The 27,883-nt window shown below is 42.8% G+C and overlaps 1 protein-coding gene across 5 annotated transcripts in view; it reads left to right on the plus strand.

The window, feature by feature from the left end:
• Positions 1-1,342: 1,342 nt before the first annotated feature.
• Positions 1,343-27,883, plus strand: part of EXO1 (exonuclease 1) — a 33,083-nt gene continuing 6,542 nt past the window's right edge. Inside the window, exons 1-12 of one of the 5 annotated variants that reach the window (XM_059146393.1) lie at positions 1,343-1,862; positions 2,212-2,431; positions 3,749-3,917; positions 6,430-6,549; positions 8,522-8,645; positions 9,611-9,748; positions 10,874-11,086; positions 12,166-12,353; positions 13,086-13,182; positions 17,892-18,117; positions 20,416-20,662; positions 25,530-26,088. In XM_059146393.1, coding sequence (XP_059002376.1) covers positions 3,757-3,917; positions 6,430-6,549; positions 8,522-8,645; positions 9,611-9,748; positions 10,874-11,086; positions 12,166-12,353; positions 13,086-13,182; positions 17,892-18,117; positions 20,416-20,662; positions 25,530-26,088 — 2,073 coding nt within the window. In that variant the 5' untranslated portion in view covers positions 1,343-1,862; positions 2,212-2,431; positions 3,749-3,756. Of the gene's footprint in view, positions 1,863-2,211; positions 2,432-3,748; positions 3,918-4,992; positions 5,067-6,429; positions 6,550-8,521; positions 8,646-9,610; positions 9,749-10,873; positions 11,087-12,165; positions 12,354-13,085; positions 13,183-17,891; positions 18,118-20,415; positions 20,663-25,529; positions 26,089-27,883 lie in introns of those variants that run through there. The other 4 variants (XM_059146392.1, XM_059146390.1, XM_059146391.1 and 1 more) reach the window with 4 other exon arrangements.

Consider the following 27,883-nt stretch of genomic DNA (forward strand, 5'->3'; position numbering starts at 1 on the left):
TCCATGGAGCTGGGCATCTTTCCAAGGTCTGGGTTCCTTCCTAAGAACCCAAGTGTGGCAGATTCTTGGTTGGATCACAGCTGGGCAGTTCAATGAGTATAAGTTTTCTACACACGCACTCCGCCCACACTTAAGCTCCTCTTTCCCCTCCTGCAGTTGGGCACTGTCCCACAGGAACCCTGTGGTCAGTTCCAAGCTGGCCTAGGGTGCGGTCTACCCATTGCCATTGGAAGCACAAGGGAAGACAGCTCCGCTAGCCTCAGCTCTAACGACCAGACCTGGGGAGAAGGCAGCCCTATACCCACTGAGCACAGAACCCAAGAGTGGCACCCTTCCAACAATTTCTAAGGTAAAATGGATTTTGATAGATGTTAAACCAATCATGAAAAGACTTTAAAAGAAGCATAAGAGAAAGGTACAGATCATGAAATGGGGAGCATTTTTTTTTTTTTAAACAAGCTTCTTTCCCTTCAGCTCTTTGAGTAGGAGTCATCATTCCTGCTCATCCCTGGGCCCAGAACACACTCCCTCGTCTGGTCTGAGGTTCTTCCCCAATTTTTTTTAACCACAGCATCCTTAAGGGAAGAGGACAGATACACGGTCTAGAGCATCTGGAGGACAGGAAGCCTCACCCCTGTGACCACCAGAGTCTGACACGTCTTTCAAGTCTGCGCACCATAGGGCTCAGTCCCATTATTTGGCTACAAAGCCTGCCCCCTCCGACCCCATTTAGGTCAAAGATGAATGAAGGTGGACGCTAGGTAAAGCGGTAAGGACAGTTTTAATCAGTGATACAGTATTGCAACAGGGAGCACCGGTCCTGCTCTTAACTGGTTTGTACTGAGGTGGGGCAGGGGGACGGTTGTTTTAAAGGGGGGATGGCGGAGGGGCAGGGGCGGAATGAAGTCTCAGCAGATTCAAGGAGGTGAAAATGACAAAAAGAAGGGAGTGTCACCTGTGAGCGTCACCCAGCGAGTGTAGAAGACGGGCTCCTACCATCCTACAGACCCTGGGAGACAAGACCCTGCCATCGGGTGTTGGCTGGGACAAAGTAACTCCTGTCGCAGCCTTGAGGTTCATCAGGCAGGCACGTTAAAGGTGGCCAAGCGCATCCTGGGGATGTGGCCTTGAGCTGTTGGGAACTACTTAAGTGTTTTGTTCAAGCCTTTTTGGGCCAAAGATGAGGCCCCGCAGAGAGGAGGGCTCACGAGTGGGGCCCAGGAGCCACTCTCACTTCCTAGCTGAATTCCTTACTAACCGCCCCTCTCCCCTCCCAAAGTCTCCGCGAAGGGTCCATGGAATATTATAACTCAAGCCGTATCTTGTTTCCCTGCAGCCCGCCGCGCAGGGGTCTCTGGAGAGCCTTGGGGTCAAGTGCACACCGCAGTGACTGAGGGACTAATTTGCAGCAGTGATCTTTCAGGTTGTTTTAAAAAACCCACACAAACGCGCGGTGGCGCTCTTTAAACCACCGCAGCCCTGACTTGAGGCCCGCCTTCAGCGGAGAACTACAACTCCCAGCAGCCCCGGCGAGAGCGAAAACGACCGACTTCCGGGCGCCGTTTCCCGTGGGCCCGCTGCTCCAGCTCCGCGGGTGCCTTCCGCAGGCCGCGCGGTATCCGGACGGGCGCGGCGGCAGGCGTCGCCGGGCCGCGGCCACCATGGCGTCCGGCGAGGAGCGGGGCTCAGGTCCCGGAAGCGGAGGTCGCGAGAAGCGGAGCCGGCGTCGCGGAGGGCGCGCTGGAGTCACTTCCGCTGGGGCGGGCCCTCGGGCTCTCCCGCGCAAATTGAAAAGCCTTCGGTGCGCGCAGGCCACGGGCTCCCGGTGTTCAGCGCAGCCCGCCTCGGGCGCTCCGGCCCAGGTGAGCTGGGGGCGTCGGGAGCAGGTTTCGGGCCCCGGGCTCGCCGCGCTGCCGCGGACGGGGAGAACCGTTCCCGCGAAGGGAGCGGAGCGGGCGGCGCGTGGGCCCTGGGTGGCGTCCCCTCGGGGCTCTGGTCGCCGGGGACCGGGAGGAGGGGCTCCGGCGGGGTCTTCCTGCCGCGGCCGCAGGATCCCGAGTCGCGCTGCAGGCCCGGCCGAGGCTGCCCCGAGCGCGGGACGGTCCGCGGGCTCGGGCTCCCGCCCGGCTGCCCGAGCTAGCAGCCCCGCTCGCACGTGCAGCGCCGACTCTTACGTGAGGAAAAGCGAATTTTCTTCTGGATGTCTTGCAGGCGAAGGGAAACCTGTCTCCTGGAATGGGCTTGCGGGGCTCTCGTGCACGGCCGGTGGACGGAGTGAAGCGGGGAGGTCGCCGGTGCGGTCGTGCCTAGCGTGTGGCGGGCGGGCGCCCTGGGATGCTGCCCGCCGCGGGGCCCCGGGTCATTCCCCTCCGCTGAAGAGGAGACGCGTAGGCGAGCGTATTTACCTCGCTTAGAAGGGACGTTTCCCGAGGTGTGTACTCCGTCCGGTTCCCTCGAAGGGGAAGGAAACTCTTTTCAGAGGCCTTATCTGAAGGAGGCTGATGGCCTTTGTCCGGCTGTGGCTTGAGAACGCCTGCATCCGAATTACCCGCGGTACTTAGGAGTCAGAATCCCCCACCTGGCCCCACAGCCTGGCCAGTGCGCTGCTGTCCTAGAGCTCGGAGCGTTGATACAGGCTCCGGGGGAGGCTGACTTCTGCCCCTGTTCTTTCTTCTCTCCGCCCCACCCTCACCCCCACCCCGCGACTTCATTTTTGCTGGGAGGGGTTTCTGTTATGAAATGCTAATCAGCTGTTCAGCCTCACTGCTTTTACTTTATATTTTGAGTGGGGCTGACCCTTGAACCACAGGGGTTAGAACTGTGAGGTTAGAATCCACGGATTCGTGGATTTTTTTTCGACTAATGCAGTACAGTACTATAAATGTATTTTCCTTGTGATTTTCTTAATGCCATTTTCTTCTCTCTCTGGCTTACTTTGTTTAAAGGATACAGTGTGTAATACACATAACGTACAAAATACGTGTTAACCGAGTTTATGAAATTGGTAAGCTTCTGGCTATTAGTAGTTAAGTTTTGGGGGAGTCACAAATCATATATGGATTTTCTGCTGGGTGGGGGTGGAAGCATACAATCCCCCTCCTTGTTCAAAGGGTCAGCAGTAGGGGGCGCCTGGGTGGCTCAGTGGGTTAAAGCCTCTGCCTTCGGCTCAGGTCATGGTCCCAGGGTCCTGGGATCGAGCCCCGCATCGGGCTGTCCGCTCCGCGGAGAGTCTGCTTCCTCCTCTTTCTCTTTCTACCTGCCTCTCTGCCTACTTGTGATCTCTGTCTGTCAAATAAATAAATAAATAAATAAAATCTTTAAAAAAACAAAGGGTCAGCAGTAGTGCTTCAGAAAGGTGTGAGCCAGCTCCAGAATTTCTGTAAAGAAGGCACTAACGGGCTTTTTCCTGGCTAGAAGGTCGTAGATCTTAACAATGCCTTTCTGGAGAGATAGAGTTTCGAGTGCTTTCGGCACTTGCTGTGTGCCTAGTCTTGGAATGCATGTCCCGATTCCAAGGGAGAAAGTACTTGGAAAGAATAAACCGTTGTGGAACGGTTGACATTAGCATAAATAAATACCGTGGACTGGAACTTCCAGGCAGAGAGGAGCCCAGTTAACGTATTGAAGAGCAGTGATTCTCAAATATCAAGCAGTAACAGTTGCTCTACCTTATTTTTCTAAAACTTTTGAGTGAATGTATTTTGCTCTAAATATTGCTGTTTTTCCTTTCTCCTCTCACATCACACAGTTGCCGCTATGGGGATACACGGCCTACTGCAGTTTATCAAAGAAGCTTCTGAACCCATCCACGTGAGGAAGTATAAAGGGCAGGTAGTAGCTGTGGATACGTACTGCTGGCTTCACAAAGGAGCTATTGCTTGTGCTGAGAAACTAGCCAAAGGTGAACCTACGGATAAGTAAGTTGGGACCTCGTATAAATTCTTTGCCAACTAAGAATCAGACTTATTATATTGGGATCGTTTTCATTCAATGCCTGGTTTATCAAGAAGTCAAACTGACAACATTGCCAAATCAGGAGCGACTTTATTCTGTGATGTAGTATCAAGACACCGAGAGACAAAAACCAAGGACCATGTCTTTTATTTTTTACCTAAGAAACTGAGCCCTGTTTGCAAAACAAAACAGTTGCTTCAAAGGGACAAGGTTTTTCTGACTCCCCTTTACTGTACGTGGGGCCCAGAGTGGTGGGCCTTGCTGATATCCAATCATAACTATGACCTCATTTGAGGCATGTTCCATGGACTAATATCTTCTCTATTTTTTACGTAGAAACATTAGAAAAAGAAGCAAGTATAATTTCAGAGCAGAGATTTCCTAGAGCTGTGTGATCACTATTACGAATTTTCTTTTTTGCAATATGTAATTTATCTCCTAGAGGAAAGGCTCCCAGGTCCTTAATGTGACTTACTTAATCACAATGAAAAATAGGTAAAATGTATTAATGCTGTTTGTTTCCTGGAGGAAAGAGGGAAAGGCGTTATTGAATGGTGAATGTTTTGGGCTTTCATTCTTCTCCAATTAATTTGACCAAAAGTGACCTGGACCAGACAGTACATGTGGGATCTGAAGGAACCCGGGCCCTGCTGCCACTCCATCTGCTGGTTTCTTTTTTCTTTTTTCCTTTTCTTTCTTTCTTTTTTTTTTTTTTTTTTAATTTAAAGGCCGTTTCTTTTCTGCCACTGAATTTGAGTAACTGTAGGTAGCTGAAGACTGCAAGTTTTTCATTCTACCTGTAGAGTTTCTTTGAATAGCTCTTCACAGGGAAAGAACTTTCTTTAGTTTTTTGTAATCTTGGGGATTCTGAGATTTTTGACTAATTGGAAGAATTATCCAAAATACAGAAAACATCCTTTATTAAAGATGTCATTTATGCATTCCCCAGACCTGCCCTGTAGTAACTTATTGAACTAAAAAGCTTCAGGACTTCCTGCAAAGTACTGTGGACTTTAATTTTTTTTTTTTTCCTCACAGCAACTAAGTCACTTTTGATACAGTTTACTTTTTCTTTCTTCTCCACCTTTGGATGGGGATATTTACCAGAAAAGGTGAGAAAATTGGGATAAGTGTATGACAAGCCGTTATGACTATTATAAGGAATGAGATAGATCTAATACGCTGACCTGGAAAGATTTCGGCAATAGGAGTCTGATGTTTGGATTCTGTCTGGTGAAAAAAATATGTGAATTTCCTTTGAGATTTATTATGGTTTTGTATGGGCTTTCCCCTGTTTTTTACATGATACTTCCTTAGCAGGCCCAGAATTAGCACAAAGTCACTGTTCTGTAGACCAATTCGTGTCTGTTGCCACTGGTTTACAATAAAAAGAAGGATCACATAATGAGTCTTGCATTAAGATGAATGTATGTGCTTTAAAAGATTATCTTTTAATATTTTGTCTATTTCTGCTCGTTAGTTAAAGTATCCTTTTCTTTATAGATCATGGAAGTTGTAACGTGGCTCTTTTTGTTAACTGCATTGCTGGAATGAAACGTGATACAGATCCTTGTCTGGATCCTAGACTGTGGGGCGGTGGGGTGATGAACAACGTTGTGCTAGAGCCAGCTCATGCGAGTTTGCTGTCTAACACCTTCTCTCCGCTGACCCCACGTTGGTGGTTTATTCACCATTGAACATATTCATTTCAGGGAAATTGACAAATGCTAGGGAGCAGGCACTCCTTCCCCCAGAACTGGCTGTTAAACCTTTACCAGGACACCGCTGCTTATAAGAAATACCGGGACACTTGGACAAAGTTTAATATACACTGTATATTGGATGATATTTTATTTATTTTAAGTATCTCGGGTACGATAATGAGTTGTTGAAGGAATCCGATATTTATTGTACCATTCTTTCAACTTTTCAGTAGATTGGAAATTTTTCGAAGCAAAAAAATATCTATATATATGTGGGGGAAAAGGCAAGATTTGGAAGCACAAAATATCAGAACTGGAAGAGATGTCAAAGCCTTTTCATCTGCAGATAAGAAAAGCAGGATGTACAGTGTCAAATAACTCACCAGCTGTCACAGACCATAGGATCCAAGGCAGGATTTGAACCCAAGTCTAAATTAGAGTTTTCATTTCCTGTGAAAGCATTTGCTTAAAAAAAAAAAAGTAATAACTTCCTTTTTTCATAATCTGTCTCATCTGGTTTTAAAAAGAGCAAGAGTAGGGGTGCCTGGGGATCTCAGTTGGTTAAGCGACTGCCTTCGGCTCAGGTCATGATCCTGGAGTTCTGGGATCTGAGTGCCGCATTGGGCTCCCAGGTCCATGGAGAGTCTGCTTCTCCCTCTGACCTTCCCTCTCGTGCTCTCTCTCACATAAATAAATAAAAACTTTAAAAAAAGCAAGAGTATTACCTTACAAGATGCCCTGTACCTAAATGCATTTTTCTTTATTTTCATAGGTATGTAGGATTTTGTATGAAGTTTGTAAATATGTTACTCTCTCATGGGATCAAGCCCATTCTTGTGTTTGATGGATGTACTTTACCTTCTAAAAAGGAAGTGGAAAAGTCTAGAAGAGAGTAAGTTGATTATCCATTCACTCTCTAATTTAATTGCATTAAGGTCTGATGCTATAGTCTGTATACCAGTTTTTTTTTTTTAATTTTAATTTGTTGAGACTTGCTTTATAGCCTAGTACTTGAACAGATTTCTTTAAATGTTTCATGTGTGCTGGAAAGGAATGTGTATTCTCCAGTTATTAAGAGGAAGATTGTATATCGACCAGTCAGTCAAGCTTATTGATTATGGTGCTCAAATCTGTATCTTTACTGTTTTGTGTCATAAATTACCAAAAATAGTATATTAAAATTTGGTACCGGATTTGTCATTTACCTTATAGTTCTGTCCACTTTTGTTTTGTTTATTTTGAAGTGATTTTATTGGTTGCATTCAAGTTTAGAATTAGTTACATTTTTGTGGTAACTGAAACAATACGTAGTGACTCTTTTAATTTCTAGTTATGCTTTTTTTTTCCTAACGTCTGTTCTGATATTAGCATACCCATAACTTTTCTGTTTCTACCTTTTTTTTAATTTATTTACCTTTACTACATTCATACTACATTACTGTATTTTTATTTATTCAGCTTTACTACATCACTAGTTTTTTAGGTTTGCCACTTAAAAAGAACACATTACTGTGTGTGTATGTGTGTGTGTTTTAAGATTTACTTATTTGAGAGAACATGTGTACTTGAGTGGGGGAAGAGAGGTAGGGGGAGTGGGAGAGGGAGAAGCAGGCTTCTTGCTGAGCAGGGAACCTGATACTGGGCTTGATTCCAGAACCCTGGGATCATGACTTGAGCCAAAGACAAACACTTAACAACTAAGCCACCCAGGTGCCCCTGGAGGCTCTGATTCTTAAAGCCAGAACTTTAAAAATTTTATTTGCAAAGGTGTATCTGAAATTGTCTGAGCCCGCATTCTATTACAAATATACAGTTTACTTAATTCTAATTGCAGATTATTATTTTCTCTTGCTAAGCTCAAAAACGGCAAAAACAACAACAACAACAAAAAGTTACAACTATGTATCTCTGACCCATGAACTCTTTGTCTTTGTAGAATCAGCTTTTTCTGTGCCATTGAGAGAGGCACTTAAAATCCTTTTCTCCAGGTCTCTTCATCTGTGGAGCCCCGTCTAAAAGTGGAACTAGGGAATGTGTGTGTTTGTGTGTACGTGCGCTTACTTAAAGATCACAACCTCATAGGTTCTGACTCATTCTTCTGGTTCAGACTCACGGCTGTGGTGCATCTTTATCTCCTTTCTTCCATATGGAGAACTTTATTTTTAAGGGCACAAGGGGGCATGAAGTTACAGTATCTAATAATGACTCCTTTGTCTTATCCCAAAATAAATATTGTGTAACACTCAACAGTAGATTCAGAATAAAATACTGATACTACCATTACCAATACGATTATTGAAAACAGTTAAAATGTCTTTCTTTCTTCCTCTCTTTTCCTATTTTAAAATTAGTAGTTCTGTATTGTCAGAATGTGTGCTGTCACTATCTCCCTGTTTAACATTATTTAGTATTAGTTCTACAAATTTCCACATTCTTGATTATTATAGACCGTTCTTATGTAGATGTTACTTTGGGTCTTTCTGAAATTAGTTCTGGTAGATCCCACAAGCTCACAGAAAGTATTTCTCAAGTTCTTCATATGTTGATAACTGGACATCTTTATGCCTGAAAGTTCGTTTTGATGGTGTGAAAGCCTTGATTCACATTTTCTTAAGTGTCTTAGTTACTCCATTTTCTATTGACATAAAGCATTTCTGTGGATAAGCTTGTGTACGTGTATATTATAAATCACTTGTGTTCCTTTTACCTGGAAGCCCAGAAGATCTGGATTCATGTTCTCAGGGACCTGGTAAACACTATCAGATGAGTCAAACTTGCACCCCCCTGCCCAGGAAAAGTTCTTGAATTACCGTTTTATTATGGTTTCTTGAGTCAGCCTCTTGATATTTTTTTTCCCCTCGCAGAAGACGACAAGCCAATCTTCTTAAGGGAAAGCAGCTTCTTCGTGAGGGCAAAGTCTCAGAAGCCAGAGAATGTTTTACCCGTTCTGTTAATATCACACATGTGATGGCCCACAAAGTTATTAAAGTAAGCCACATGGGAAAGCCAAAGTAACATGGCTAAGTTCATCAAAACTAATTATGAGTCATTTACCGATGGGGGAGCAAGAAAGCAAAGGGAGGGAATTGATTCTAGGCCTAACTTTGAAGGAAGTGCCAGTCTCAGGAGGAAGAGAGCAGCATCTTTCAACAGAGCAAAGGAGTCCAACAGTCTCCAAGGGCTAAACCCTAAGGACTAAGGGATGCCCTCCCCTTTAGGTATTTGAGCTCGGTGGGCACCTTCTTCTGGAGAGAGGAAAGGGATGGTTCTTGGAGGGCCAGCCTCACCCCGCTGCCATGCAGTCGTCAGCACTTCCCACCGCACTCCTGGTGGCCGTGGGATCTGTCAGACCAGCCTCCCTGGCTCAGGACCTCTCAGACCCCTAGTCTCCTCAGCCTGCTTCTACGTGGAAGCTTCTTACCGCCGTCGATCTTTCCACAGCCAGCAGCCCCAGCCCGCAGGTCCCCTGCTTCAGGCCTCTGTTCAGATGGCTTAGTAAACATGGGAAAATAAATACAGTGATTTGTAGTTTTATCAAAGCAGTGTAGTATAGACTTTTGTAGTCTGAAAAGAAAATGTTGTTTTTACAGGGAAAATACATTCAGAGCTCCAAACAAATATTCTGTAAGCTTTCAGAGCCTAGACATCTTAAGATGCAAGCTTTCTACTGTTTGAAATAATTAAGTTTCTGGCTTGTAATTGTTTTTCTCCCTCTGAATGTACAGCAGTATTTTCTCCTATAAATTGATTTTTTTAAAAAAGATGGCTATATGATTGTGGCATTGTATGATTAGTTCAACATGTGCTAGGCCTTGAAGTAGAAAAACTTAGGCTGAAGGAAATGATTTCTGAAAATAACATGAGCAAGTACATGTGGGCTGGTGATGAGAAGGGAAGTTGCCGGGTGCTTTCTAGACGCCGTGCTGGAGATTGACTCCGACCTTCTCTGGCAGGCTGCTCGGTCCCAGGGAGTAGACTGTCTCGTGGCTCCGTACGAAGCAGATGCGCAGCTGGCCTATCTTAACAAAGCTGGTATTGTACAAGCTATAATCACAGAGGACTCTGACCTCCTCGCTTTCGGCTGTAAGAAGGTACTTGACTCCCAGCTACTATATGCTGCTTTTCTGTGCAGTTGGCAGTGGCGTAAAGTGAGGAAATAAGGTTTTTCCTCTCCAGGAATCACTATTTTATTTAACACTTGCCGTTAACCTCTACTTACGATGCTAATAATTATTTTATTTAAAATGAAGTTTTTGCTGCTTGACATTTGTGTAATATGGACACTGTTTCAGAACAAGCCCTTAAGGTTAGAAGGTTTTGTTGTTGTTTTATCCAAGTTCTTCAGTAGAGGATTTTTATTTATTTACTTGACAGAAATCACGAGTAAGGCAGAGAGGCAGGCAGAGGGGGGGGGGGGGGAAGCAGGCTCCCTGCTGAGCAGAGAGCCCGATGCAGGACTCGATCCCAGGACCTTGAGATCATGACCTGAGCCGAAGACAGAGGCTCAACCCACTGAGCCACCCAGGCACCTCAGACTTATTCTTATTTTTGCTATAACTTTATATGCTTTACATTTTTCAATTAGGTGAGTTAAATAACTTATCCAACCATATGCTTTGCAGTTAGAATTATGTATAGAACTGTTCAGTGGAAAATGTTATTATGATATTGTAACGGGGGAGTTAAGATACAAAACCACAAAATGATCTCATTTTTGTTACTGCCAATGTCGTTTATATCATCTGTATATTTCATAGAAGACTCGAAGGATCTGTCAAAGGGTTAATGCTGGGTGACAGTGATAGATGAGAGATGTCAGGCAACTTCTGTTTTCTTCCTGAATTTCCGTGTTCTCCAAATTTCTTAAGATGAACATGTATTACTTTAAGGATAAGAAAAAGGGATTTTTGTATGAATTGCTGTTTGATTGCCATGACAACCCTGGGTGTCAGTCAGAGGTAAGAGGTGCAGAAAGGGCATTCTTTCTCCCAGAGTCCGAACAAGGGAGTCCAGGCACACAACCTTCTCTGTCGTCGCCTGTGCTTCAGTTTAACTTGTTTACAGATTCACACTAATTATCTGGCTTGCCTACCTCTCTTCTCTCTCAGTACGATGATAAAGAACAAGAAAGAATTCTTAGGAATATCACAGTGGATTAGATAATGAAACATTAAAATGAGCCTTTTAGGTGTTAAAAATTTCCCTTCCTTTTGAAGGTGATTTTAAAAATGGATCAGTTTGGAAATGGACTAGAGATTGACCAGGCGCGGCTGGGCATGTGCAGACAGCTTGGGGACGTGTTCACGCAGGAGAAGTTCCGCTATATGTGCATTCTCTCTGGCTGTGACTACCTCTCCTCGCTGCGTGGGATCGGCTTAGCGAAGGCCTGCAAAGTGCTAAGATTAGCCAATAATCCAGACATCGTGAAGGTAAGAGTGAGTCACCCACTGTCCTGTTGAATTTCTGGAGCATTTCTTACATCATAGATGACCACTTCAGAATATAAATTTTAAATATTTTATCCTGCCGATAACCCATATGTGTCATCAAAAGGACAAAATGACAAACACTAGAATTTTGCTTTTGGCAACTTTTTAAAATGAAGACCAATCTAAAGAGATTTAAGAACAAAATGTCCTAGATAGAATTAATGTTAAAATGTGTAGTCTTCCAATTTCTGTGCTATTCTCTATAGTAGTGGTTCTCAAATTCTTTGGTGTCAGGATCCCTTCACACACAACTCGAGTCTCTTGGTGGCAAAATTTTTGTTAAATGGGTTATAGCTGTTGATATTTACTGAATCAAATTCAAACCGATAAAATGTTGGCTATTATAAAGCTAATAATAAATTCATTACATGTTAGCGTATATAGGATATTTTAATGAAAAGTAGCCCTGTCTTCTGAGAAGGTGAAAATTATGACAGGAATTGATAATTTATATAAATCTATTTCACATGGCTTGATGAAGACCACTGGGTTTCTTCTCTACTTCCTCTGATGCAGTAGCATGTGTCAGGGAAACTGAGGCTCCTGCGTCACCGCTCTGTCGCTTCTCTGATACCTTTACCTTCAAAAAAAAAGAAAGAAAGAAAAAAAAGCTAGCATACCAGCTTTAGTCATCCGTGACTCTAACCAAAGTTAGAATGTTGCCTTCATTTTTAATTCTCAGCTTTTGTATGTTTGTATTTTGCTTTTTGGGTGAACAGGACTTTGAGGGCAAGGAATGTGTCTTAATTGTCAAACCTGGGAATATAAACTGGGTGTGTAACTGACAGGTTCATTCTTTGGATTAATTATAGAGAAATCAAGGAAAATACTGTTACAGAGATAGTTTTTAGTGATATGAAATGGCCATGCTTGCTGGTAGAGGCTTTCGGTACAGATGTAATCAATAGATACTGTGTCTCCTCAGCCTCCTCTAATGTGAATGACTTGATCTTGGTGACGCTGCTTTCCCAATTCCGTATTTGCAGATAACTAGTAAATATTTTTACATCCATTATTAGGTCATCAGGAAAATCGGACACTATCTTAAGATGAACATAATAGTACCAGAAGATTACATCAAAGGATTTATTCGAGCCAACAATACCTTCCTTTATCAGCTAGTTTTTGATCCCATCAAAAGGAAACTCCTCCCTCTGAATGCTTACGAAGACGACATTGATCCTGAAACACTAAGCTACGCTGGGCAGTATCCTTTCTGAACCAGAATAGTAGAATTTTGCACTTCCATATTTTTATTGGTGGTATTTTTAGTGAGGCATTCAGTAAAAAGCCTACAAATTGTTTTTGCCTTTTTTTTTTTTTTTTTTTTTTAAATACAGTGAAGCTTATGTTTTGTTCATTTTAGTTACTGTGCTGGTGAAAATTCAGAGCACCATTTTGTTTATAAACCTGTGGCTCATCCATTATAATGTGCTCATTCTTAGCATGCCTTGACTGAAACACACACTGAGTCAGTCACTGAAGATACACATTCCAAAGGTGACACTTCTTGGCCAGCAAGCTCCACTTCCCAGGAGGGCACTGTGGATGTGTGAACACGCCAGCTGAGGGTGCCCTCTCTATCCCCCTTGGAAGGAAGTCTACGACTTGGGGTTTGCTTCCAAAAATAGCCAGTCCCCGTAGTGACAATAGAATATACTTTTTTTAAAAATTAATTTTATTTTATTTATTTATTTGACAGAAACACAGCAAGAGAGGGAACACAAGCAGGGAGAGCGGGAGAGGGAGAAGCAGGCTTCCCACTGAACAGGGATCCCAATGCAGGGCTCGATCCCAGGACCCTGGGACCGTGACCTGAGCCGAAGGCAGTCGCTTAACCAACTGAGCCACCCAGGCGTCCCTAGAATATACTTTTCGATCTTCTACGTTACTGTTCGTTGTTAATAAAGGCATTTTTTCCTTAATCTTACCAACCTAGGTATTTTGATGATTCCATAGCTCTTCAAATAGCCCTTGGAAATAAAGATATAAACACTTTTGAACAGATTGATGACTACAATCCAGACACTGCTATGGTAACATTTTAAGGACTTTTTAATGACTTCACTTTTATTTATTTTTATTTATTTCGAAAGATTTTATTTATTTGACAGAGAGAGAGAGATCACCAGTAGGCAGAGAGGCAGACAGAGAGGGGGAAGCAGGCTCCCTGCTGAGCAGAGAGCCCGATGCGGGGCTGGATCCCAGGACCCTGAGATCATGACCTGAGCCAGAGGCAGCGGCTTAACCCACTGAGCCACCCAGGCACCCCATGACTTCACTTTTAAAGAGCACGTTTTAGTTATGTCTCAGGAACTATGACTAAAAGATTTTTAGTTAATTTATTAGAGAGAGAGTGAGAGAGAGCATGAGCAGGGGGAGGAGCAGAGGGAGAGGGAAAAGCAGACTCCCTGCTGAGCAGGGAGCCTGATGCGGGGTTGGATCCTGGGACTCCTGAGATGATGACCCGAGCTGAAGGCAAGTGCTTAACCGACTGAGCCGCCCTAGCGCCAAAGGAACTATGACTAAAGGCAAATCTTCATTTAATATAAACTAAGCATTTCTGTGTCCCAGAATGTGGAGTGTGGGTTTAAAACAACTTGATGCTAGAGAAATTCTCTAAGAACATAGGTATATTGGTCAATTTCCTTAAATTAAGCAACCACATGATCTGTCACCAGGCCTTTAGACATGAACATTTCGTCTGAATCTACAAGCCTTTGATGCCTTTCTTCTTGTCTCACGCTTTCAACTCTGACATTTGGCATAGTTGAAGGTTCAAACCTAGAAACACGGGAAGTAAACGCTGTTTTCTTGCTCTCTCACGAGCACTGCACAGATATTAGTGCATCAGCCCTGAGCTGTGTCTCAGCCCTCTCCTGTTCTGCTTTTTCCCGGTTGCATATATCCCTCCTGACACCACCCCCCCCACCATTCTTTCCTTCCTTGGACTCCACTCTTTTCTGCTCCAATGTATTCCTTAAGTAAGTGCTGATGACTAGCCCTTACTTATGCAGAGAACTCGCACATCTTTAACCTAATCTCTAGTAACAGCCACATAGTTCTGAATGTTTCTTGGATCTGTACATAAGTGATTTCCTATAACTTTAAATCTGCCCACAGTCCCATCATTCCTGATCAGCTTTCCTTAGTGACGCTTCTCCTTTTCAGCACTTACTACTTGCCTAAGGTGTGTTTCCGTGGTTTACTCTGATCCTTCCCAGCAGAATATAATTTTTATGAAGGCAAGGGCTTTGTGAACGTGTCTACTATAGTATGTTTGCCACGTCTTATTTGTTGAAGGAAAAAAGTGGGGGTTGGGGAGCATGTACATAACTTCACCCAAGGGAAGAGTGCTTCATAGTAATAATAGCAAACATTTATTGGGCACTTACTACATTATAAATGCCTTTTTTTTTTTTAAGATTTTATTTTTTTGAGAGAACATGAGCAGGGCCAGGGACAAGCAGACTTCCCCTGAGTAGGGAGCACAATGCAGGGCTTCGTCCCAGGACCCTGAGATCACGACCTGAGTCCAAGTCAGATACTCAACTGAGAGAGGCACCCAGGCACCCCCATTCTCAATGCTGTTCTCAGCAGTTTGCGTGCAGTCACTCATGTACTGTTCAACAAGCCTGTGAGGTCAGCACTATTATTCCCATTTTTCAGAGGAGGAAATGAGAGGGAGATCACACGTTTAATAAATAGGGGAGCTGTGATCCCAGGCCAAGCTCTGTCTCTCTCCTTGTAGGGAAACTGGTGTCCTGGGTTTGCAAAGATCAGTGGGGATTTTCAGGATGAGCTAGATGAGTGATTCCAGGCTGAAGTGATCAGTGTGCACGGAGTAATGAGTAGCTAATTATGGCTGGCCCAAAAGTGTCCTCGTGTTCACTATGTGAAGGAAGCACAGTTCTTGAGAAGGAAGACGAGGTGAGCCTGGAGAAGCTGGCCAGTGAGAAAGCAGGACCCGTTGAACATTGAAAAGAAATCATTACCATCAGCTGAAACAACCCAGGCTAGCAAGAGAGCACAAATACCTAAAGATACTCGGAAAGAACCTTGTTCATCAACTCAAATCATGGAAACCTTACACTCAGGTTGCTCATTTCTGTTTTCTCTTTCTAGAACTTCTCTCTTAATTAGACGTTAGATTTCCTAGTCTTTGGCATTTTCTGTCTTATTCATGTCTGTCTTGTGTTTTCTCTGGGAAATGTTTGTCTTCCAACTTTGTAATCCCCAGCATAGTAGCCAGTAGCTATATGTGGCTATTTAAAATAATTCACCTTGAATAATATTTAGTATATGTGCTGCCGAAGCGAGCACAACATTGAATATTTAAATTTTATTTCTTCTGTTGCATTGGCCACCTTACAAGGGGCTAACCATATTGGGCAGCTCAGGACATTTCTGTCTTGCTGAAAATTCTGTTGAATTTTTTTTCTTCTATCATCTTCTTATCTAAGGGTGCTTTCTTTAATTGTACTTTATAAAAGATTCTGTGTCATGGATTTCTCCGAGAATATCATTTACAATTTCTTGCACATGTTCTGTCTTTTGTAGTCTCTGTTTGCTTTGAATTGGCTTTTTTCAACTTGTTTTGGCCTTTTCTCTTTCATGATGAAGACTCTTCAACATCCGAAGCTTCTTGTCTGGTTGTTCTTATTTGAGAGATGGTCAGAGCTGCTGGAGATTTGTGTGAACAAGCCGGGCTTATAATCTTGGGCTTTACTCTTGGGTGATCTGGTTGCCAACAAGCTGGCTTGATTTTGTTTTCTCTGCACAGTTCCATTTTTCCAGAAAGCGACTCTCCAGTTTCTACTTAGCACGGGTATATGCGGCAATTTACATTTTGAGGAGGTTAGCAAATGCGGGTTGGAGTGGGCCTTTTATTTGATCTCTGTCTTTTTAGACAAATGGATTTTTCCATCTTCTGAGCTGCCTACTGTTTCTGGGTAGGTCAGGTGGAAGATAAGGGCCCTGAGGTCAAATAATCCTTGTCTTAGCCCTCCCCCATGTGGGGCTTCCCTGGTACCTGGTGCCTTAAATCCCTGAACTTTTCTCATGATTGTGTAGGAGAGATTGACTCCCCTTTGGGGTTCTTTTCTGCAGACACTTGGGCTTGATTTCCTGGTAAGTTCTTAAAATTTCTCTCTGTACCCTGTCTTCGCATGGTTTGGATCATACAGATATCCTAACTTTATTGCAGATGAAATTTGTCTGCTTGTTGTTTCTGGGAGATGGTAATCAAAGGAAGGGGACTGAAAAGTGTTTACTCTGCAATCTTCTTTACACATTTGACTCATTGCTATGATTATAATTTCATCAGGAATGATTCTTAAGCTAGCCCCTTTGTCTCAGAAACTCTAAAATAGTTGGTTGTGTTGAATATGTCTAGATATTAAGGAGAATGTTATGGCTCACTAAGATGGCCATCCTTTTACAGAGAAATTTTTGTAGGAACCATTAATTGTACCAAACTAATTAATTCTTTTTGTTTATCTAAAATTTAGTCTTCCCAAACTGGTTTTCTACTTGACTATTTCTTTTTTCCAGTAAAACCATCAGTGGGATCTAATGCCATGAGCTATTATGCTTAAGCTCTTTTTTATAACCATTCACTCAAATATTCTAAATTACCTAAATTACTTGTTAATTCTCAGAGTGTATCCTGAATAATATTACCTTGTTTTAACTTCGATAAAGATTCCAAGTGTAGGTGGGATTTTTGTCGTGTGGAATCATGCCCTAAGTACCAACATTTTTTATACCTTTGCTAATTTTTCCCATTGCCTCTCTGCCCTATTAGAATATCATTGATATCATCTTAATAGATCATTGTCATCCAAAATATGTTGTAATTATAAATAACTTATATTAGCATTAAGAATGATTGCTTACCAGTGCTTATTGGCAATAACTAATTCTCAGAGAAGGTTTTATGTAAGACTTAGTGTCGACCCAAGTAGCTTTCTGTTTGTTCATGTTGTCCACTAAAGATGGCACCAAATATGGGTCAAATAGAAACTAGAGTTTTAAATTTGATCATTTTAGGAGCGCCTGAGTGGCTTAGTCAGTCTGCCTTCTGCTCAGGTCATGATCTCTGGGTCCTGGGATTGAGCCCCACATCAGCTCTCTGCTCAGCAGGGAGTCAGCTTCTCCCTCTCTCTCTCTCCCTCTATGAGCATGCATGTGCGCACTCTCTCTCTCTCAAAAATAAATCTTTAAAAAAATAAAAATAAATTAGATTACTTTGGTTTAAATTCAACGAGGTTTTAGAGATGGGATGGTTGCTTGCTTTAAATAAAAAATTGTATGGCTTTGACCTTCAGGTGCTTTGTAAAGGGTGAATGACTGTTTTGAGGATTATTGCCAGATCTCTATTAAACTGGTGGCTATTGTGTTTTGAAATAACACTCACATTTTAAAAGTACTTTGTTCTGGCTATTTTTCTCCAAGTGTATTTTCATTTCTTGCACTGTTCATCTTCAGAAGATTCACCATTTTTTCCTTAGAAATAAGCTAACAATTCACTTGACCTTCATTAGAAAAGAAACAGACCCAGGAGTACAAGACACATTTAATGGAAAAGTGTAGTACCATCAAAGTAGAAAATGTTATTAGAGAACAGATATTTCATCAGAGATTGCTCAAAAAAGTAAATTATTTACTTATAATTTATGTTGATAGGAAAATGATTTGGCTATTTTCCTTCTTCAAGTAATTCTTTCTGTTTTTACTATTTTAGCCTGCCCAATCAAGAAGTCAGAGTTGGAATGACAAAACATGTCAAAAGTCGTCTAATTTTAATAGCATTTGGCATAGGAATTATTGCCCTAGACTGGAGCTGGATGTTGTTTCAAATGCTACCAGATTGAAGGAGAATCCAAGTACTGTGGGCATTGAACAAGTGATCAGTATTAAAGGGTTAAATCTTCCAAAGAAGTCATCCATTGGGAAGAGACCAAGAAATGGTATGTATTTCTGCTTGCTGTACATATTTTGAAATATTAGTGAGTGTTGCACACATTTAAGAAATCTTTGCCAAACCCAAGGTCACTAAGGTTTTTTTTTTTTCCTGTTTTTTTTTTTTTTCCTAGAACTTCTATAGTTTCAGCTCTTAGATTTAGGCCTTTGATTCATTTTGGATTAATTTCTTTTATATGGTGTGAGGTAAGGATCAAGGTTCACTTTTTTTGTATATGACAATCTGCTTGTTCCACCATTTGTTAAAAGATTGTCCTCACCCCTTTGAACAGCCTTGGCACGTTTGGTAACAATCAGTTGACCTTGACCACATATATGTGTGAGTCTGCTTTGGACTCTGTCGTTCTGTATCGTGGATCTCTTGCTGTCTTGATGCCAGAGCACGGTCATAGTTATCATAGCTTTATAGTAAATCTTGGAATTAAATAAAATAATTCTAAGTGTACTCTAAGCATGAGTTTGTTCTTTTTTTGCAAAGCTGTTTTGGCTGCTCTGTTTTTCATGATTCCATACAAATTTTAGAATCAGCTTGTCAATTGAAAAAAAAAGTTTTTTGAGTTGTTGATTGGAATTTAGTTGAATCCATAGTTCAGTTTGACTTCTTACTAAGAATGAGTTTGCTGAAGTCTTCTCATTTTGCTCAGCATTTCTGTGCAGTTTTTAGTGTCTTACCCAAATGTAATGTCAAATTTATCCCTGTGTGTCAGATTTGTGCTGCTACTGCAAATGATATTTTAAATTTTGATTTCTAATTATTCATTGCTAGAAACCCAGTTGACTTTTGAACGACAAGGGTTTGAACTGCACAGGTCCTCTTATATGTGAAATTTTTTTCATAAATATGGGGCAGTAAATACATTTTCTCTGTATGAGTTTCTTAATGATTTCTTTTCTCTAGATCACTTTGTTATAAGAATATGGTGTATGACTCAAATAACATATAGAATATGTGTTCCTTGGCTGTCTCTGTTGTCAGTAAGTCTTGCAGTCGGCAGTAGGCCATTAGTCGTTAAGTTTTTATCCACTTTTTTTTTTTTTTTAAGATTTTATTTATTTATTTGACAGAGATCACAAGTAGGCAGAGAGAGAGGAGGAATCAGGCTCCCTGCTGAGCAGAGAGCTGGATGTGGGGCTCGATCCCAGGACCCTGGGATCATGACCTGAGGCAAGGGCAGAGGCTTTAACCCACTGAGTCACCCAGGCGCCCCGAGTCATTAAGTTTTTAGAGATCGAAAAGTTACAGACACAGACTTCTGACTCTGGAGGGGGTCAGCCCTGAACTCTCCTGTTGTTCAAAGGTCAACTGTAGGATTGATTTTTGTATTTTAATGTCCTGTTTGGCAGCTTTGTAAATCCACGTGTTAGTTCATCATGTTTTCTTCACAGACTCCACAGGATTCTGCAATTAAGTCACCTGCAGACAGAGACAGTTGTGCCTCCCCTTATCCAGTCTAGATGCCACTTATTTGCTTGTTCTTTTTGTATTTGTTCATTTCCTCCCCTCCTCTTATTTCTTCTCGTCTTCTGGACCCTCCAGTACAATGTTGAACAGAAGCTCTGCATGTGGAATACTAAGTATTGGGGGAAGGTGTTTTATTTTTATCACAGAAGATATGTAGAAGTAGAAAGACTAGGGGCGCCTGGGTGGCTCAGTCGTTAGGCGTCTGCCTTCAGCTCAGGTTATGATCCCAGGGTCCTGGGCTAGAGCCGCATGTAGGGCTCACCAAAAAAAAGGAAGAAGAAGTAAAAAGATTATGTAATCTGGTTCCTTTTCTCTTCTTTCCCTCAGACACGAATGAATGAAAGCCTAACAACAAAACAAACCCTTTGCAAATCTTCTGGTTCATGCTTTCATTTTTTAAATTTAGGCATAGATTATTCATGTTTTGTCAAAATGTATTGATTCCTTATGAGCATAAATCTTTACCTGGTGATATTTCTGAATCTTTGTTTTGTCTTCCACAAATGTTCGTATACGCTGTGTGCAGTAACATACCAAAGTGCCGGGTGCACAGCAGGTACACTGGCACGTTTGTTTCATCCCTCTGTTCCCACGAGGATAAGCTGTTCATTTTATGTAGAGAGCTCATTATCTCTTAGTTCTCTATGTCACAGTCTGCTTTGTTATAACTGTCACCTATCAATGGCTTTTGTGCCCTGAGCTCACACACAAACACAAAATAAAGCGGTAAGCTTTTTCCCTCTTTTATTTGACAGCCCTTTGTGGATTTAGGCTGCGTCTCCCCACGGAACAAGGATTTACAGACCATTTTGTTTTTATTTAGAAGAGCTGTCAGAAGACGACCTGTTGAGTCAGTATTCTCTTTCCTTGACGAAGAAGACCAAGAGAAGTACCTGTGAAGATCCTAAATCCTCGAACACTCCAGAAATGCTCCTGCCCAACCTGACAAATGGAAGCACCGCTAGGAAAAACGGGAGTGCAGCACCTGTGACAAGAAATAAATTTGCGGCGTTTTTACGGAGGAAAAATGAAGACCATGGAGCCGTTGTGGTCCCAGGGACCCGAAGCAGGTGCGGTTCATCTACGTGGTGTTGTGTGTCTGTTGTGTCACCTGCTCCGTCAGTCCTGATTCCGGTTGTCTTACAGAAACGCCGAATCTGGGTTGTGTGTGTGGAGCCCAGCTTCGGCCGTGACCTGGTTGTGTCACGTGTCGTCTGAGTCCAGACTGAAATGCTCCTCTGGTCTCTTAAACATCTCTTCATACTAAGAGTTAATAAGAATTGTAAGATAATAAGAACATAATAAGAATTGTAACTTCTAGTTCGCATGAGAAAAACTGGTTTTCGAGGGTCCTTTGCTTTTTTGTTTCTACTGGTTTTTTTTTTTAAAGCTAAAATACAATTTGCCAGAGTAGTTTTTTGTTTCTTTCTTTTTTTTTTTTTTAAGCTTTATTTATTTTAGAGAGAGAGGGAGAAAATGCGAGTTGCGGGGAAGGGCAGAGGGAGGGGAAAACCAGGCTCCCAGGCAGACCCCCACTGAGCAGGGAGCCTGAGATCATGACCTGGGCTGACAGCCAAGAGTCAGGAGGCTCCAGTGATCGAGCTGCCCGGACCCTCCAGCATAGTTATGCAGATACACTCAAATACAGACGCTGAAGTTCTCATGTTAATTGAGAACCTAATACTATACTGGGTGTTGGCTTACAAAGTGAGAGTATTTGTTGAGAAGCCGATAGTGTGGTTGGAAAGGTCGGGGGAAGGGACAGGTGTCAGGTGCCACTACAAAGATTGGAGCCTCTACCTTCCCCGTGGGCAGAGGCATGGAGCGTGGGGGCCACTCCTGTTTCTGCTCCGGCCAGAATGGAAGTCTGCCAAAGGACACTGACGGAGCCGAAATGGGCGGCCAGTTCATGGAAGGTTTGTAAGCCAGGCCAAAGGACTTGTAGACTTTAGAGGTGAGAGGAACTGTTTGGAGGGTTTTAATCCGGGGAGGGGTGTGATTTGATTCCTGTCTGTGATAGACCGTTCCAAGTGGGCCATGAAGGATGGCTTCTAGAAGGCCTAAAGGGGAGCAGGAAGATCGGTTCGGCTGTTCTGTAGTCCCTGTGAGTGGCGATGAGATGTCAGAGTCAGTGTAATGCAGGGCTCAGGAGTTGGGACCCTGGGGTTGGACCACCTGGATTTGAGTCCTGTCCTGTTCACTCATGAGATGTTTGACAAGGGCAGGTTAATTTCCGGGTGCTTCAGTTTCCTCTTTTTGTAAAATGGGGCCAACAGTTAGGACAACCGCAGGGCCATCGAAAGGATTACATTTTGACTCTACATAAATGTGCCTAAAACAGTACCTGACGGCTGGTAAACACGCAGGGAATAGCTCTTCCTCTGTGGCCAGGATGGGAACCCCACCGAGCAGCAGGAAGCTGCAGTGTCAGAAGTTACTGGGGCCTGACCTAGCGGCCATTAGAGAAAGGTGATCAGCCCCCGAACTCCTCTGAAAGACCGAGAATGGATGTGTTCTTCAACCAGGCAGCAGCCAGTCTAACTGTGACGGTGGGAGATGGTTGTGAAGGAATCAACCGTCGGTCAGCCCCGAACCTCACTGTAGGTGGCGTTTCAGACCCGTCTCCCATCGGGCCTTCGCAAGGAAACTCTCCCATCCCGGTTAAATGATCCTTCTGAGTCGGCCTTTTCTAGTCCCTCTCGTTGAAGGTGCTTATTACCGGTGGAATGCTGAAAAAGGAGGCTGCAGTGATGGAGAAAGGCGGCTTGATACCTGCCGGTCACTGCATTCTAGAAAGTCGGCTTTCCTCACTTGCAGAAATCCCTGAAACTTGCATTTCATTTTTCCATGTGGATGAAAATAAAATTTCCCTGTTCTGTCCCTCGATGTCCAGCTGTTCTCTGAGGACAACTGATGAGGGCCATGTTTGCTTATGTCCACACAAGCTTACTCTGAGATATCCATGCAAAGCGGCTTGTGTCCACACTCTTCAGTTTAGGTAGATGTGTCACTGATAAATTGTGAAGAGATCCTTGGAGAAATGCATCTCTTCATCAGTTTCCTGTGATATAATAATTATAAGTCTTTGATATAGAATGTTTATTTTTTTAAGATTTTTACTTATTTATTTTAAAGATTTTATTTATTTATTTGACAGAAAGACACAGTGACAGAGGGTACACAACCAGGGGGGACTAGGAGAGGGAAACAGGCCTCCTGCCGAGCAAGGAGCCTGATGTGGGGCTCGATCCCAGGATTCTGGGATCATGACCTGAGCCCAAGGAAGATGCCCAAAGACTGCGCCACCCAGGCGCCCCAAAGATTTTTATTTATTTAATTGACAGAGACAGCAAGAGAGGGAACACCAGCAGGGGTAGTGGGAGGGAGAAACAGGCTTCCTGCTGAGCTGGGAGCCTGATGTGGGGCTCGATCCCAGGATTCTGGGATCATGACCTGAGCCGAAGGCAGATGCCCAACGACTGAGCCACCCAGGCGCCCCAAAGATTTTTATTTATTTAGTTGACAGAGACAGCAAGAGAGGGGACACTAGCAGGGGGAGTGGGGGGGAGAAACAGGCTTCCTGCTGAGCTGGGAGCCTGATGCCAGCCTCGATCTCAGGATCCTGGGATCATGACCTGAGCCAAAGGCAGCTGCTTAATAACTGAGCCTTCTAGGCGCCCCCTGATGTAGAAGTTTCTGACTTGGTGGTATAGCAACATCTAGTAACTAGATATGATTAAATTGGTTTTTTAGCTAATTTATGAAGTTGTTTAATACACTCTCTTATTCCTCATGGCAAAATTATGAGATATTCAGGGTCACTATTATTTTCTCTATTTTGGGTTATGACCTTGAGGCTCTGCGAGATTAAACCACTTTCCCGGGGGGTGTAGTTAGTACCGGCGACAGAGAGTTTCCTAGTCTTCCTCAGCGAGTTGGGTCAAAAGGAGCAAACAGGGGCACCTGGGTGGCTCAGTTGGTTAAGCAGCTGCCTTCGGCTCAGGTCATGATCCCAGCGTCCTGGGATCGAGTCCCACATCGGGCTCCTTGCTCTGCAGGGAGCCTGCTTCTCCCTCTGACTCTGCCTGCCTCTCTGCCTGTGCTCACTCTTGCTCTCTCTCTCTCTCTCTGACAAATAAATAAATAAAATCTTTAAAAAAAAAAAAAAGGAGCAAACAGTCTCGTCAGCCCGGATGTGAATTCTCACTGTGTCACTGAATTAATTGAGGGGTGTGAATTACCCTGAGCTTCTTTATAAAACATGAACGATCAGATCTTGGAGGCTCTTCTGGAGACTAGCAGAAATATATCAAGCACCTGACACAGTGCCTCGTCCCTAATATATATATGTGAGAATTTATCATCACCCACTCTGTAATGTGATTTACATTTAATATTACCTGCCACATTAATGTAATGCAACAGGAGCTATTAAATATGCCAAAGGTTGTCTCCATCCCATCTGCTTTTTTGGAATTCTACTTTAACTCTTTTTTAGGAAATAGATACTTATCCTAGAACCATGCCGTTTTATCTTTTGAGACCTAGAAATAGAAATATCCATTAAGCAACACTGTAGGCTAATTGGGAAGAAGTAGCCATGATGTGGGAGAGGTTCTGGGTTTTAATTTTTAAATTTCTAGCTGAGTAATTTTATAACATTGGACACTGTCTCTAACTTCTCTTACCCATGAAATCCTATCTGGAAGACTGGATATGATTTACTTAAAAATGAATTATGTGCTCAGATCTGGAAGCTTCTGTTTTGTGCTTCATGTGACTAGCCATGGCCCGTTTCCTTCCTGGCCTGTACCCACACCTCAGCTGGGGATTTGATAAAGGATGGAGAGGATTGTTTTCTCTCCAGCGTGTAGTAAATATCATTTATCATTTTGGATTTGAACTAATGCTTATAAGGAGGTAAATTCTCTTTAGGTTTCATATTTGATCATATACTCGGGGATTTCCTTTTTTTTTTAAGATTTTATTTGTCAGAAAGGGGGGTGCTGAGCGCAAATGGGGAGTGGCAGGCAGAGGGAGAAGCAGGCTCCCTTCTGGGCAAGGAGCCAGTGCAAGTCTCCATCCCAGGACCGTGGGATCATGACCTGAGCCGAAGGCAGTCGCTTAACTGGCTGTCCACCCGGGCACCCCTGAGAATTTCCTTTTTAACCTCAGAATTCTCCGAGTACATCTCCATAATGATATTGTTCTTTCTTTTATATTGGAGTGTTTATAAGGTTTTTTTTAAAGCTGCCACACTAAGTAATACCTCTTACTAATACAGAATTGTATGATAGATGTGAAAGTCATAACTCCGTATTTACACTAGTGTAAATTTATAGAGTATTTATTTTAAAAGCTGGTAGAGTACATACCACTACAAGTTCCCAGATGATTTGCTACTAGGAAATAAGCTAAGGTAAAGAATAAGTAGCTAATTTCTTTCATTTTGCTTTTACAAAGTAAGAGAGCGTAGTTGTAAATTGTTCCCCTCCGTTGCATATTTCTGTAACTCTTCAAATATTTGACTGTCAGCCATGTGTTAGCCACGAGTGTAGATGCTGTGGATGGTACCTGTCCTCGGGGAGCTGCTAGTCTGTTTGGGAGTTTTTTAAATAAAAGTTTGAGGGGAAAGACCTATGTGACAATTAGATACAGAAGAAATAAGCAAGTTCCACATACACATATGTAGAAAGGACCTCTTTTTAGGAAATCCTCTCTACAAATTCATTGTGTAAATAAATTCCTAAATGTGTGAATGTTGGTATAACTGAAATTTAAGCTTTCAAGATCTGTTTTGTCTTTATTTATGAAATTATGTTTTTGAGATTTTTTCTTAAAGAACCTAGGCCAGTTTTCATTTTCTGAATCTTAATCACCTTTGTGAGAAAGCTCTAAAATATTTATAGGTTCTTTCTGTTGTTTTTTTTCTGGTAGGTTTTTTTGCAGTTCTCCGGATTCTGTCGACTGTGTATCCGTGGAAGCAAGCAGCGAGTGCCTGGAGGAAAGCGCCGTCCCGGAGGAGGAGGCAGGAAGTGAGTCAGAGCGTGTAGATGGCCCGGCCCTGGCTGGGTCAGACGGAGCCCTTAGCTCAGGTGGTCCGACGGCAGACAGTGGCGCTGGGACGACGGACAGGGAGTCTCAGTCTCCTGAGACCAGTAGGTTCACCAGGACCATTTCACCACCCACTCTGGGGACACTCAGAAATTGTTTCAGTTGGTCTGGAAGTCTTGGGGACTTTTCACGAACTCCAAGCCCCTCTCCAAGCGCAGCGCTGCAGCAGTTCCGGAGGCGGACCGATCCCCCCACCGCTCCGCCTGGCCAGAGGGAAGTGTCCCCTGGGTTGCAGCTACAGTGCGATGGGTCAGGTGATGAAGCCCTTCCCTTACGGCCCGAGGGGTGCTCTCCACAGTCTCGGGAAAGCGCAGAATTCTCGCCGCGTGGTGTAAATGCGTCAAAACTTTCTCAGCCTTCTAGTAAGGATTCGGATTCAGAGGTGAGTCATGTTATAAAGCCTTCGTTTTCAAATCCGTGTGTAAGAGAAAGTAGGTTGTTCATCAGCTTGTTGGGAAAGTGTTGCCTATGTTTTAGAAATAATTGGCTGTCTAGATGTTTTATTCTAGATCTTGCTGGTAGAAAGTTCACGTTCTGTTCATCTTAAGGCCTTCTCTGGATGTTCATATTTTAAACTCTCGCACGTTTTCTCTCACCCTGTATTTCCAGAGCTCGTGTGTGCTCCGTCGATAGATTATCTCAAGCTGTGTGCAGTTAATACGTAAGCACAGTGACACACTATAATAAATTTGGTATTTAATTCCTTAATATACTCTCAAATTCAGATAACATTTGAAACCTTATAAGGAAATGGCCTTCTTAATGTGCTGGAGTTCATCTGAAGCTTGAGTATTAGAGATGTGTTTTCATTTACTCTTATTCTTGCACGTTTTTTTCTTATTTAAAAAATATCTTTTAGTCTGACCTAAATCAAAACTTGAAGTACCGCTCATAAGCCCCAGGGATGTTCTGTTTTAAAATGATAGTTTCCTTTTCATCGGAGCCCCCGCAGACTTAGCAGTGTACCATACTTCCTTCTGTCCTCACCGGCTCCGATCACCAAGTTGTAAGAACGATTACAGGCACGGAACTACTTGACAGAGTTTTGAGAATCCCGAACAGGGACGAGTATCTAATAAATCAGGATAGCTTGTGTTTATCAAAAGGAGAATATTTTATTCAAGTTCCCAAAGGAGACGTGAGTTGTATTGGACTCAAACTGAAGAAAAAAAGCTAACTTAAAACCAGTTGTTTCCACTTGGGGAAAGCAGAAATCAGTTAATATTATGGAATCCAAAATCTATTCCATGTGATGTTTGAGTGTTGAAGAGTCGGGGCGGCTTTTGAGACTGGGCTTTTCTTTCTCCTTTCCCTCACTTTGGCTTCAGTTCAGCCGTACTGGTCCGGAAGCCACTGTTTCTTTTTCGCATAAGCCCCCATTTTAATACCATCATTTTCATTTCGTGCTTCACACCCAGGCGTGCCCCCACAGCGGCTGTGTCTTGAACATCTTTCCTAAAAACATCCCCAGCTGTTTACGAGAATATTCTCCGCTCTGCTGAGCTCTTTCTGTTTGATCTTTTTACTTTTCTCCCCTCTTCCTTCACTTCGTAAGATTTTCACCGTGTTTTGCCGAGAAGCCTTCCCAGCTCACAGGCTACAGGCTGGACTTCCACGTTTCTGACTTCTGGATAATCATTTTTTCTCTATCTCACCACCAGATGTAGTAAACTGTTAGGATAAATAAATTGTTAATTCTCAAAGAATTAGAACATTAACAGGTAACATAAAATTATAAAATCTTTCTCTGAGTCAGAAAACCTTTCAGAAAGCCACAATACTATTGGGCTTCATTTTTAACAATAGTTTTTACTGGACGGCTCTGAAGAAAATATTTCTCTAGTGGAGCCTTCCGTTGATAGTTGACTATGAAAAGCGACAACCGTAGATTCTGTGTGAATTGAGTCCATTGACCCTATTTGAGGTGAATTAATCTTAGAACCTTACTCATGGCCTTTATTTAAAGGAATTTAACATCCTAAACTAACGGGTAGACTACACTTAAAAAGAAGAAAGAAAAAGAAATGATTTATCCCAGAGTCACCACAACTCTTAGCTCTGAGCAAGGAATATTGGTTACAAACCAGTTAATGAAGTATTTTTCACTTTGGGGTTACTTTTAAGTGTATAATACTGCAAAGAATCCCAAGATAATTTTTTTTTTAAATCCTCTTGAA

This window comes from Mustela lutreola, chromosome 14 (genome assembly GCF_030435805.1).
Source record: "Mustela lutreola isolate mMusLut2 chromosome 14, mMusLut2.pri, whole genome shotgun sequence".
Taxonomy (NCBI): domain Eukaryota; kingdom Metazoa; phylum Chordata; class Mammalia; order Carnivora; family Mustelidae; genus Mustela; species Mustela lutreola.